General features: G+C 56.8%; 1 protein-coding gene across 1 annotated transcript; it reads left to right on the top strand.

Annotated features, from left to right (window-relative positions):
- The first annotated feature begins 2,624 nt into the window (after nt 1-2,624).
- LOC148595330 (uncharacterized) lies at nt 2,625-11,098 on the top strand. Its single transcript, XM_088521317.1, has 10 exons — nt 2,625-2,671; nt 2,885-2,949; nt 3,469-5,460; nt 5,843-6,790; nt 7,573-7,638; nt 8,920-9,020; nt 9,571-9,635; nt 9,933-10,084; nt 10,212-10,358; nt 10,773-11,098. The coding sequence occupies exons 1-10, from the start codon at nt 2,625-2,627 to the stop codon at nt 11,096-11,098; spliced, it is 3,909 nt and encodes a 1,302-aa protein (XP_088377443.1).
- Nucleotides 11,099-12,957: the final 1,859 nt, after the last annotated feature.

Genomic DNA, 12,957 nt, shown 5'->3' with positions numbered 1-12,957 from the left:
TACCTGTCGTTATTCCGCAGAGGAGCCCGACCCCTCCGCACCGCAGCCTCCTTCCAGGTAGTTGTGGGGAGCGGAGGGGTCTTCCCCGGAGCCTCCTCTCCACCCGGACCAGCCCCGGCTCCCCCGGCGGCTCCTCGGGAGCTCCGTGCTCCAGCCCTGCCCCAGCTCCGCTGCCCTTCGGAGCCGCTCCGGCACCTCCACGGCCCTGCGGCCGCGAGGGGCCAGAGCCGAACACGGGACCCGAGGGGCGGCCTCGGCAGCGCCGAGCACAGCGGGACGATCCCTGCCCTGCTCCTGCTGGCCACACTGTTGTGACACCAGCCAGGCTGCCTTGGTCCCCTGGGGACGCTGCTGCCTCACGTCCATACAGTTGAACCTCATACGGTGCCCTCAGCGCATGGATGCGGCCTGTCCGGATCCCTCGGCAGAGCCTTCCTCCCCTCGAGCAGACGGACTCTTCCTCCCAGCTCGGTGTCGCCTGCCGCGCGGCTCCGCGGCGCTGCCAGGTGCCAGTTCTCCTCTTCCCTAACGCGCCTTTCGTTTTCCTCCTTTTTGTGGGAACATCCCAGCACCCGCCGCGCGCGGCCGTGGCCGTCGGGGATCTCCTGGATCCCGGCTGCTGCTCGAGGGCCGCGGCGTGGCGGGGGGACAAGGCTTCGCAGACGGGTTTCTCCGCCTCGAATCACTCGTGTGACTCGTTTCTGCAGTTCTGGTGATTCCATACGGATTTTCCCAACAATACGACGCGCCGCAGGTGCCCGCTAGAGATTTCCCTGCTTATGAGTGAGATGGAGGCAGCGAGAGCTGCTTCTTCCCATGCAGGGAGATGGGAACGAGGGCTGCCGTGTCCGCCCCGCTCCCTCCCGCTCGAGAAGGAGCTTTGGGATCTCGCACGGATGCACCTCCCCTGCGCGGATGGTGGTGTCCGTGGCCGGTGTTCAGCGCGTGGACATGGATCCTCCTCGTTGGCTCCGGGAGAATCCCTCGCAAACACGTCGCTATTCCTTACCCTCAGTTTCACACTGAAGTTTTTAATAATATTAATAATTGGGAGGCTTAAATGCAGTAATGCTGCTTTAATATCCCATTTGAGCCCTCCGCCTGCTCCTCCTTGAAGTTCCTTCTGTTGTCGGTGGCATCGAGCCCCGCGCGTCACTCGGAGCGTTCGGTTTTACCCTGATTTCCCCCGAAATGTCGAAGGCTGCAGCAAGCGCAGGAAGCAGCAGCCGCTCCCTGCCAGGAATGAGGCTTAAAAAGCAGCCGGGCGTTTGCCCTTATATGTTTTTTTTTTCTTTTTTTTTGCCTTTTAACCGCTTCCTGGCAGCCGATCATGCTCCAGGTGCGTTTTTCTCTGCTGGTTTCACTGAGGGCTCCTCAGGGGCCTCGGTGCTGGTGCCCAATTCCCCTGTTCCTGCGGCTGTTGCTCCTCTCGCTTCCCTCTCGGCCTTCCAGTATCCATTAATTTTAGCTGGGAACCGGAGCAGCCCTGTGAGCCCTGGGGCTGCCTCACGGCCTGGCAGCTTTTTGGCCAGAAAAGGGTTTGTTTAATTAATCGGGTGCTTTGGTTAGTGGAGACTGGGCCATACGTGTGAGGGGAGAGGAGAGAAGGGAGAGAGAAGTGAAGAGAAAGAGAAGAAGAAAAGAAGGAGGAAGAAAAGGAGGAGGAAGAAAAGAAGGAAGAAAAGGAGAAGGAGAGGAGAAGAAGAGGAGGAGGAGAGCGGGAGGAAGGAAGCGGTCTGCAGTGCTCGGGGTGCTGCATCCTGCCCTGCTGCATCCGGCCGCGCTCCGAGGGGCTCCGAGCCCGGCACGGAGCTCGAGACTCTTCCTTGCGCTTTCAGGGATGCCACAGGCTGAACGAAGCGTGGCAGAGCCCGGGGTGCCGCCAGTTTGGGGAGGATTTTGCAAAGGAAAAACACGCTGCAAAGTGGTCGCTTGTGGCAAACCTGGAAGCCCAAAGAAGCTGCCAGGGCCAGGACGTGCCATGCGGTACCCGCGCGTGCTCGGGAGCTGCAGACGGAGCGACACGCGGCCACCAGCCCGGCCCCTTTGCTCCTGCAAATTATAAAGCGTTCTCCTATTCTGGTTGCACCACTACGCTGGTATCATTGCATTATATCCATAAGATACAACAGTCCCCAGCGGCTGCTGCGGGTCCGGAGGTCCCCGCTGCCCCCGGGGAGCCCCGGCTCGATGGGAAGCGGCGATGGGGGAGCCCTGTGCTCTGTCCCTGCTGTCCCTGGTTTTGTTTCGAGACGCGAAGCGCCGTGGGCTCTGCTTCTAGCAAACACTGTGGGCATCAGCAACGCTTCAACATTCAGTTCTGGTTCGCTGCATTGTACCTGCCTGGGAGTATTTGCAGGATTAGGGCCTGGAGGGGAAGTCGCGGGGACCATTCCCAAGCTGTGGACCGAGCACATCCGTCCTCAACGAGGGCCAGGCGGCTCCTTGCTGCTCGTCACTGGTAATTGGTGACACTTGCTGAGGAGGCCCCATATAAGAGGCCGTGGCGGCAGCTTGTCCCTGTTGCTGCAGGCGCTGTGGGGACCCGGGAGGTCCCACACGTGGGGGTCGGTGTGGGGAGGGCCGTGGTCCCCATGCGGCTGCGTCTCCGCCGGGCGCCTGCCATGGAGCCGTCGCCGCTGCCCGCGTTGCTGCCGCTGCTGCTGCTGCCGCCGCTGGCGCCGGCTCCCGCCGCGGCCCCCGGCTCCGTCCCCGCCGTGAGTAGCTGCCCGGGGCTCCCTCGAGGGCCCGGAGCGGGGCCGGCCGTGCTGGGGGCGCCGGGTTTGGCCGTGGGGCTCCCCCTGCCCTCCCTTCCCGCCGGGCTGCTGGGATGCTCCGGAGCGGGGAGCTGCTCCGGGCTCCAACGGCGCTGTCTCCCTTACAGGCGTGCGGGGCCTTCCCGGGCCATCCGATGGCCGGGCCAGGTGAGGGTCGACCACGGCTCCGACTGTGCAAGCCGAGGGGTGGGAGAGGTTGGGTGAAGCTGGGCTGGAGACCGGGGTGAGGGACCGTCCCCAGGATGGAGGAGCAGGGGATGGAGCCAGTGCCCGGGAGGTGACGAGCAAGGGTGGGAGGTGACACCCTCTGTGGGGCCTTTCCCTATCCCAGGGGCTGGAGCAGCCTCCCTGGCTGCCGGGAGGTGACTCCTGGCTCCTTGCTCCCACCTGAGCCTTGCACAAGGAGGGTGGCTCTGGGACAGGAACCCCTAGATTGTGCCCACGTTGAGGTTGTCCCGAGGTTTGGGCTGCTTGCTACCCACCTGGAAGCAACTGTTGCAGGTCAGGAAATGTATTTCCCCAAGCTCCTGTTGCTCTTCTGCCCCCTGCAATATGGGATTGCTTGAAGGAGTGAGCATGAGGAATGAGCATGAGGAAGTTCGGAGCTTCCTTCTGGAAGCAAGGCCTAATACGGCTTTCGGGGAAGTGGAGAGGGAGGAAAAACTTGAAGTTGTTGCTTCTCGTCTTCCAGGGTCAGAGCCTTCGTGGATATGGGCCTACATTCCCATGAGGAACTGCCACAGGGTCCTGCGGGACAAGCACGGGGAGTTTTCTCCCCCCGTGTATCGCGGCAATTCCCCAATAAACTTCTGGTGCAACTGGACTATCTGGGCGGGCTCCAGGCAGCACATAATCATTTACATTCAGGGTTTTACCACCAAGGAGGACTGCAACGCAAACGAGGACAAGATCCTGTTCGAGGGAATGTCCTCCCTGGCAGAGGACAGCGTGGTTTTCGCTTGCTGGAGGAAGGAGACGCACGTCTTCGCCACCTTTGCTGAAGCCGTCCACGTGGTGCTCCTGAAGACGTACGTGCCCCGCTGCAGGGACACGTGCTTTAAGGGCCGCTATTTCATCTTCCAGCACGAGGAAGCCGGGTTGTCCTCCGGGGAGGACGCGGTTGCTGAAGCTCCTGCTCCAACACTGCCGAAGCGAGACCACGTTCCTCAGCCCGGGCAGGTGAAAGGCCTTGGAGATCTGCTGAGCTCTGCAAGCACCGTCATCCCTGGGGGCCTCGATGGGCCCGAGGCGCCGGCGTCGCCCCGCGGGCCGGAGCTGCTGGATCCAGGTGCTCCCTGTGGGCCGGGGGCTGCGGGGCGCTGCGGCCGGGCTCAGGGCACGGGGGACGCTCCGGGTGCCGGCCCCACGGCAGCGCCGGCTCCGCGCGGGCTGAGCCGCCCCGGGAGCGGGGACAGCGCTGAGGGCTCTGGCCCCACGCGCGGGTTTTCCAGCTTGCTTTCTGCAACGCCGGCGCTTGGAGCCTTGCAGGGAGAGGAGCCTTTTCGGAGGGCCCTTGGAGCGGGCCTGGAGGGCAGGCAGGATTTCCTGCAGGCCACATCTCTGGGCGACCTGTGGTGGAATGTTAAACCAATGCACACCAGTGGCGTGGACTTGGCTGTGCCCTCACAAGGCTCCTCTCCTGGCAGAGAAGGGAGTGAAGAAGAGGCCATTGATCCTGCCACGTGCCCAGGGCTCAGCACGGTTGGGTTGGAGAAGACCGAGTGTCCCCTGCTGAGCAGAGCAGCTGGTGGAGCGACGGGCGGCCTTGCTGAGAGCCTGATGCCCAGCTTGACCGTCCAAAATGACGTGGTTGGTGACTGCTCACTGCTGCTACCTGCGAGCAGCTTCCCAGAGCCCTTGTCCATGGCTGAGCCCGTGCTGACAACAAGTGTCCTCCAGTACACAACATTCCCGAGCTTCCCTGAGTCAGGGGGTTTCAGGGAAGTTTCGAAGGTGGAAAAGCTGCTGCATCCTACGGGCTCACGGGATGTCCCCCAAGGGCAGCCTCAGCTGAGCACACGGAGCTGCTGCGCCCTCCAGGTAGCACCCACTGGCTCCCTGCCCCACGTGTCCGTGGCGCCGGGACACGCTCCCTCGGGAGCATCCCCATCCCTGGGGATGGAAGTGACCCTTGTTCCTGCGCGTCCCGAGGCAGCCCCTGCGTGCACGGAGCTGGGCTCGGCTCGCTCCTCCCCGGCAGCGTCTCTGCCTGCGGAAGGGCCTATGGAGCCTCTCACCATCTTCTGCACAAACGCTGAGGGCTCCTCGGTGCCACCAGCCCGGGAGCTCGGGGCACTTGCCAAGGGCACGGGGCCCCCTGCGCCATCAGCCCCATGCGGCTCGGCTGGAGCTTGCGCCTCCGTTGCCTGCTGCCCTCCGCAGGGAGGTGACTTTGCGGGTCCCCTCGTGGACCCCGGCATGAGGAGGCTCGTGCTGGATGGAGATGCTGGCAGTGGCTGGAGGGCTGAAGCAGCAGCTCCCGCGGCCTCGGCGGGTGGCGAGTCCTTCCCTGCTGCCCATGACCTCCAGCAGCAGCTCCCTGATCCACGGCTTGGCACGGGGCATCCTCCACCAGAGGACGTGGTGGCCCCATCACTCCCACCAGTGCCTGTGTCTCTGCCTCCTACCCCTGTGCCCCAAGATCTGTGGATCCTGGGAGGAGACCAGCATCACAAACATGCTGGTAGGTCTTTAATATTTGTCATCTTGGCATAAGCAGCCTTGTGCAGGAGGCTTCCCACATAGTGGTCTTGTCAACAAAACCTTGGCTGGGTGCATCAAAGCTACTAATATGCTAATTAAACTAGTTAATATGCTAATATGGTGCCCATCTAGTATGAGCTGCTGCTGGCTCAAGCTGGGCAGGGTAAACGTGTTGGAGGCCACATGGGCCATGGAAGACCAGACCCCTGGGAAGGGGGATCATCCCCTATTGCCCCACATCTGGGATGTGACGGTGGGGGCTGAGCTACAGAAGTCTTGAGTAGGAAATGATTTGAAGCATGATCTTCTGTGCATAAAATAACTTCTGGGCATGTTTCCTCTCTGCTTCTGTCCTGATGTAGAGCTGGGACCACCCTGGGCAATGGAATACTTTCCTGCCAGGAGCTGCCACGTTGTCCTGCAGGGTGAATTTGGCTTGTTCTACCCTCCGCTGCATAGCGACACCAAAACCAACGTTTGGTGCAACTGGACCATCTGGGCTGGCCCCCAGAAACACATCCTGATCTACATCCAGGGGTTTCAGACAAGTGAGGGCTGTGATAAGAACCAGGATAAGATGATTTTCCAAGGGGTCTTGTCCACCGTTGAAACACAAGTAGTTCACGCCTGCTACAACCGAGGCACTGTGATCTTCGCTACGCAAGCTACTGCCGTCTACGTGTTACTTCTATCTGGCAGCAGATATGAGCACTTTAAAGGACGATATTACATATTCAGGGACTATGCAGCGCTCGGCTCTTCAGGTGAAATGCCGGCCCCTGTCTGGGAAATCTCCAAGCCGGATATCTCCAGCAAGGTCACCCAGCCTCATGATCTCAAGGAAGGTGCTAATGAGGGTGAGTTCAGGCTGCTGGAGGATGAAACGGAGCTGGAAAGGAGCCTCAGAGATGGCAAAGCTGAGGGGAGAGGAGATGGCAAAGAGGTGTTGGTGGAGCCAGCTGCAGCCAGGGAAGGCGCTGGGCGAAACACGGAGTTCCCAGCTCTGGATGTTGTGGAAGGAGGCGCACGGCTGGACCCCACGGCCCCCTGTAGCACCACGGAAGTCCCTCTGGAAGCACCCGGGAGCTCTGCAAGGCCCTCGGCTGCCCCAATCCTCCCCGACCCAGCTCAGACACCAAGCAGCCCGTGGGTGGGGGTGGCTGCTGTCACCAGGCCTTCTCCTACACAGATGGTGGTGATGGAAGAGCTGCCACTTGGGACAAATGTGGAACCTTCTCCTCTGTACCCCTCTCTGGGCACGACCGCTGGAGGTACAGCGATGCCAGGAGACAGCCAGGAGGACCTCTTGGGTAAGGTCCCTGGTTATTTCTGGTGCCTGGCACTACCCAACCATGACCTCCAGTCCAGCAGGACACCCAGGTTTTATTTTTACCTCCAGTGTGCTGGTTCATGAAGTGGGTTTTGATTCCTGCTGTATTCAAGGAAGGTGGTGCTTGAAAGTAGTTCAACAGGGTTGTCTGTGGAGGATTCAGTCTCTCGACTAAGACTTTACACTCACAGCAGACCACCAGTGCCCTTAGTGTCCAGCAGCACTGACTCAAGCAGCTTTGTGCAGCTGCAGTGTGATGCTCCAAAGAGCTGTCATTGTATTGGATGGCCAGATTTTTGAGAGGAGGGGGAGAAAAGAGCTGGGTGCCTCTTCTTGAAGCTAAGAACTGCTGGTGGACTTTCTTCCTAGTGGATTTACCACAGATATGCCTTAGTTCCTACATGAAAGGAGAAGGATTTTCCTTTTCCCCTCCATGTCTGGCTGTTCTTGCCCCTTCCCTGGGGAAGGGTTGGCTATAAGGTTTTGCCATTGCTGAGCTCTCCTACAGCCTGGGAGACTTCAGACTGGCACTTATCCTCTTCCAGAAATGGAGATGAGGTTTATTGGGGTGATTAATTCCTAATGAGCCTTTCTATAGAAAAGAACAGCTTGTATTTACAACACGACTTCTCATTTTGGTGCAATGAATCTAGAAAGGATTTGACATATGGTACATTGATGGAAGTGACCCCTAACTAATGAACGTCCCCCTCGCCTGCACACCAAGGTCAGCAGCCTGAATCTTTTTCCTTGCTCTGACAGATCTGGCTTCTGTTCTGGCATCCCTTGAGAATGACACTGTGCTCCCATCCCAGCACCATCCTGGAGGTAGGTGATTTAAATGGGACTTAAAAACATTGCTCATCCAAAAGCTTTTTCAGTTTTGGCTAAGAAATTAGCTAGGACTAGCAGGCACCTGTCCTTGAGTAATGGATATGCTGTAGCAGATGTTGCAGCAGAATGGAGTGTTGGTGCCAGTTTAATAAAGATGCATCTCCCTGAAAATTCTTCCTCTCTGCCCCTAACTTAGTAGGTTTAGTGACCATTTTGTCATGGTATCCAGCCCTCCAGGGGATGTCTCCTGGACCCAATGCCTTAGAGCAGGTCACATTGGGGCAGGCAGCTCTGCTTGGCCACAGCCACTGGCCCTCCTGGGAGGGATGGGGATGGGGTAGAAATGGAGCTGGTCTGAGAACTTGGCACCATCCCGGGCATCTGTGCTGAAGGGCCTCCAAGTGCAGTGCATGGGCACCAGCCACCCTTCCTGCTCAGAAAGGAGTGCAGGATGCACCTGGTTAATGAGCAGCTGGAAGACCCCAACTTTGAGGATATCTGCAGTGTCCCAGCTGCATGGCAGCCACTCTGCATGTACCCTGGAGGACTTGACACACTTCACCTTGTGTGAATGCTGGCATGTTGGAGTTCAAGCATTACTTGTTGGCTGTTTAAAGAGGATTTTCCTTGTGTGGATTCCTAGGGGGATTTCAACATCACTTCCTCAAACTCCTCAAAATTACCCCCCGGAGGTTGGATCCCAGGGCTACCTGCACCAGATACCTGTATAAGTCTTACTCCTCAACTGAGGAGAAGACAAACTCATGTCAGTGAAACAGCACAGTTCTCAGCTTATGTGGTAGAGCAAACCACAAGCAGCTTGCAAAAAGGAGTTGCTATAGAAGGTGGCTGGGTTTTAAACAGGAGAAATATTACTGAATAAATATGACAATGGCAAATCCATGTCAGCCTGTGTTCATCCAGAGCACTGCTGTGTATCTAAACTAATCCCACATGAAACTGCTGAGATGGGGGAGCTCTCTGCCACAAATTAGGATGATAACTTTGGGAAAGGCAACAGCTCAGGAAGGCTCTGAGAAAGCAGATATATGCAAATGCTTGGCATACTTTTTGTTCCAAGATCAATTCCAGTGTTTGGTGTGAGCATTAGCTGGGGTTTGTTATTAAACCTATGGAAATAAGCATGTAGTGCTGAGTTGTCTGACAATATCCTTGTGCTAGCTCTTCTGCTACTATTGCTATCCTGGGTTAGCTCATCTAAAGAGACTGTTAGGTGAGTTCAGAAACATGTGAAGATCTTTTGCATTTTGGTAGATGTTCTGTTCGAAGTAACTGTTGAAATCAAACACACGGACTGGGTCCCTCGTGGTGGAAGAGAGCTCCGTAAGGATCTTCTTGAATCCATGAGGAGTCATGTAAGGCTGGGAATGGGGAGAAGAAAATGGTGGGTGTTTTTTTTGTTTGTTTGTTTCTTCCCTCTCTCCTTCCCCACATCTTCAGCTAAGGAGACCATCCATGACCTTTGTGTCCTTTATAACCACATGAAGAGCTGGCACTGGAGCTGGTGCTTGCACAGGTCACCACCCAAGGCCAGTGCTGGTGCCTGGCCCAGGTGCCTACGTGCAGCATGTGGCTGGGTGAGGGCCTGAGCTCTGGCAGCCTCTCGGGGCACTCCTCAAGCCTGAGGTGGTGGAAGGTGCTGCAGAGACAGGGATGTGACCACTGAGAGTGGAACTCGGTTACAAATACGCCTTATGCTGCCCTGGTTTAGCTGCCATCACTCCATGGGGAGTCACTGCCCTTCCTCTTCCCAATGTCCCTGTACAGTGGGAAAGCTGTAGATGGGAGCTGTGAGATGTGGGACCTCGCACGTGTCCCACACAAAGGGGAAGAGTGGTGGGGAGGAGAACTGCTGGCTGCCAAGTTCCTGCATATAGAAATGCTGGTTTCTCTGTTGCTTTGCAGATCCAGAAGAACCTGAAACTCCCTGCCAACAGAGTAAATGAAGTAAAGTTAAAGGAAATCAGAAGGTAGGGTTGATGGTGCACCGTCAGTTTGGTAGGCACAGCTTTGCTATAACCTCTAGTATGTTCTTGGGTTGTGGTTTGTCCTGGCTTTCATCATCTTTCTTCCATAAGGAGCTTTGTGTTCCTATCCCACTGTGTGTACCTTGTCCTTAAAGCAGAAAAATGCCCCTTCCATGGGAAAGAGATGGTGGAAACCCCTGTTGAGGGCTGCCTAAAGCCTTTACAGGCCTGCTAGGTGGGAGGTATGGATGGGCTTTCCCAGCGTGGCCCTGTCTCCCGTGGGCTCTCCCTGGCCTGCAGGGCGGGCAGAGAGAACCTGCTGCTCAGCTTCTGGCTGCACCTGAGGCTGGAGGAGAGGAACCTGTCCCTGGCCCTGCGCTCGCAGCTGCAGGAGCTGCTCCGCGAGCCCGCGGGAGCGGAGAGGCCGCGGCTGGTTTCGCTCCTGGTCGAAGGTACGGGCTCCTTGCCGTGCCCCGGGTAAATAAACCGCTTCATGGCCAGCCCTGCCCGCTCTGCGGGGCTCCCCGTTGACGTGGGAGAGGTTTAGGGCAGCCGTGTCCCCCCTCTCCCCCGTGGCAGATGTGAACGAGTGCGGCCTGGGCCTGTGCGGGGAGGTGGCCGACTGCTTCAACGGCGTGGGCACCTACCTGTGTCGCTGCAAGGAGGGCTATGAAGACCGGTCCCCCACCAAATCCGGCACGCTGTGCGTCCCCGTGCCCCGCTCAGGTGCGAGGGGGAAGTGTCCTCATGTTTCGGTTTGCAGTAACATCACAGGGCGCTTTTTTCCAAAGCTCCCAGTGACAGAATGCTAAAATGCTGGTCTCTGAGTGACTGCAGATGGCTAAAACATCTGACAGCTAAGCTTGCCTGAACAGGAACTCATAACTTGTATTTTTTTTATCCATGCTTTCCTTTCCAAATCCATCAGCCAGTTAGTTGCTGTTCTGAAACTTATCCAGATTGGCAGGATATTATATTAATTATATCTTTTATAAGTAAATATTTATCTGAGATCAAGCAAATGGTCCACTTTGAATTGCAGTGCCTGTGGCACTCTTGACTTTAGCAGAGCATGATCTCAGGAGTGGTTCTGCTCTTTGGAAGCCCTGCGGGATGATGCCGTGTCCGCTCCTTTTCCAGGGTTCAGCAGTTTCTTCCAGCATCCAGAGGTGCTGCTGGGGGCTGCCACCTCCTTGGGGCTGGCGCTGCTGGTGGTGGCCGCGCTGGTCCTGCGCAGGACGACGCGGCGGCGGCGCTCCATGAGGAATCCCTTCCTCGAGGAGCCGGGCGCCCGGCGCGAGGAGGAGCCGGTGGCCGAGGTGGTGATGGAGCTGAGCCACCTGGAGGACTGCCTGGCCCTGGAGCCCTTCCAGCTCAAGGTCCGCGCGCGGCCGCCGGAGTGGATCTCCCGAGCCCACGCCGGCCGGGCCTCCAGAGCCTTCATGCAGCAGGAGGAGAACCTCTGAGCAAAGGGGACGAAGCGCAGGGCACTGGAACATCACATGAGGTGCAAGCAGATGTGCTTGGGTGACTAACCTGCATTTCTGGCCCCCTCTTGTTTATCCTGCAAGCTGCGGATTGCTCGCTCCTGCCTTCCCACACTTGATGCTTTCCTACAAACCCTTCTGGTGTGTTTTAGAGACCACAGCTATTCCAGTCTTCCTTGGGATTTTCTTTTAATGCCTGCTTTGCTTTCCAAGGCTAAGCCCTTGCTCTCAGCCTGTTCTGTCAGCTTATTCTCCCTGAGATCTGTTCCTAACTCATTGTACTATAATTCAATGCTTTTAAGAAATAATAATAAAAAAAGTTTCAATACTTCAGTGTAACCTTTGGTTCCTTACGTTAAGGTAGTTCTTACATCTCTGTTCAGTGCAGAAAAAGCCCCACAAAATCCCCAGAACTGGGCTGCAGCAAAATTCAGCTGTCTCAGGCCTCCAACTTTCCTCTGAGGTGGGAGCATCCTCCTCTCCGTGCAGGATGGGTTTAGCAGCAGATGTCCCACTGGAGGGCAGTGTCTGCCACCAAACGCTGGTCACCACCAGCCTGGCCACCTCCTGTTGCTGTGCAGGGGGAGCGCAGTGGGTTTTTTTTCCCCCCCTTTCCTGCCTGCTGGTCCCATCCAGGGGCGCTGCTGAACCCCAGTGCTGCTCTTGTGTGAGGGCCCAAGGTTTTTGCAGGATGTGGGCACCTGAGCCTTGCTTTTCCCTTGGCATCGGTGCAGTCATGAGCTCCTGCGAAACGTTCCTTGCACAGGACTTACAGGGGAGAGAGAAGGGAATGTGAGCATCCCCCTTGGAGGGTGCAATTCCCTATCCCACAGGGGAGGAAACCACCCTGGGGTCCCTGCATGCCCAGAGCCACCTTGTCTCCCTGCTGAGGGAGAAGAAAGCAGTAGGAGCTAGATAATACTGTTGTTTCCTTGGGGAAAGGAGCTTTTCCAGGAAAAACAGTGAGTGTTGGTGGATGGTGAACGAAGAGCTGCAATCCTGCTGCCGGGGAGGAGCGGCCCGTGCTGCGTGTGGCTTTGTGCAGGTAAGACAGGAATAATGCAGGGTTGCTCAAAAAATACATGTGCTGGCTCCTTCCCCTCCCAAACACGACCTGCCACAGCGTGCCGAAACTGTGGGCGTGTGTGTCTGGGTCCAAACGGTGCCTTTTCCATGCTGCTTCCACAAAATGTGCTGTGTTGGGTAACTCTTCCTTCAAGGGGCCTCCTCCTCTCCCATTGCCATCGCCAAGATCACAACCTCGGCGTGTCTGTCTGTGGGGCCAGCACCAAGGCGCTCACCTTGCGTGGACAAAGCCAGATTTCCTGGAAGGAGGCAGCAGCTGGCACTGCAAACGGGGACAGTTTTGTCACATCTTAACTCTCCCACGAATAGCTGTTAATTATTATGCTATAAATTACTTAATAAATGAGTATTCTTCCCAGCACCTCCTGTGACATGTGACATCTGCCCAGAGCTGTAAAATGCAAGTAATTGCAGCTGCAGAAAGGAAATATCAGGTTAGTTGTGGCATGAGTTGCTTTGTGCACGTGAGCCTTGCATCTTCTTTTTCCCCCTGGTCGCTGCTGGTCTTGGTGGTGCTTGGCTGTAGGATGTGTAATCAAAGACACCCTGCTTCCCATTGCATTTTTGTGGATCCTGTTGGAAGCTGTTGACCTTCGAATGAAAATTCTTAAGTCATAAGTAGGTCTGGGAATCTTCTGACGGGCTCTTGTGATAAACTCCGTATTTTCTGTGCAAAAGTCTTTGTGGCCAAGGACAAAATCAAAGGAGAGATTTCAGATTTTCTGGACAAAATCCTTTCTGCAGTTCGAACA

This window comes from Tinamus guttatus, unplaced genomic scaffold, assembly GCF_059628265.1.
Source record: "Tinamus guttatus ecotype Peru unplaced genomic scaffold, ASM5962826v1 Tinamus_guttatus_pri_ptg000116l, whole genome shotgun sequence".
Lineage (NCBI taxonomy): Eukaryota > Metazoa > Chordata > Aves > Tinamiformes > Tinamidae > Tinamus > Tinamus guttatus.
This window is presented reverse-complemented; position numbering and strand designations above follow the sequence as displayed.

Excerpts from the sequence above, each read along its gene's own strand:
- LOC148595330 (XM_088521317.1), top strand. The coding sequence starts at position 2,625 with ATGGAGCCGTCGCCGCTGCCCGCGTTGCTGCCGCTGCTGCTGCTGCC. Across the intron at positions 5,461-5,842 it reads CCAGCATCACAAACATGCTG|AGCTGGGACCACCCTGGGCA; the intron begins GTAGGTCTTTAA and ends GTCCTGATGTAG. Across the intron at positions 10,085-10,211 it reads GGTTTCGCTCCTGGTCGAAG|ATGTGAACGAGTGCGGCCTG; the intron begins GTACGGGCTCCT and ends CCCCCGTGGCAG.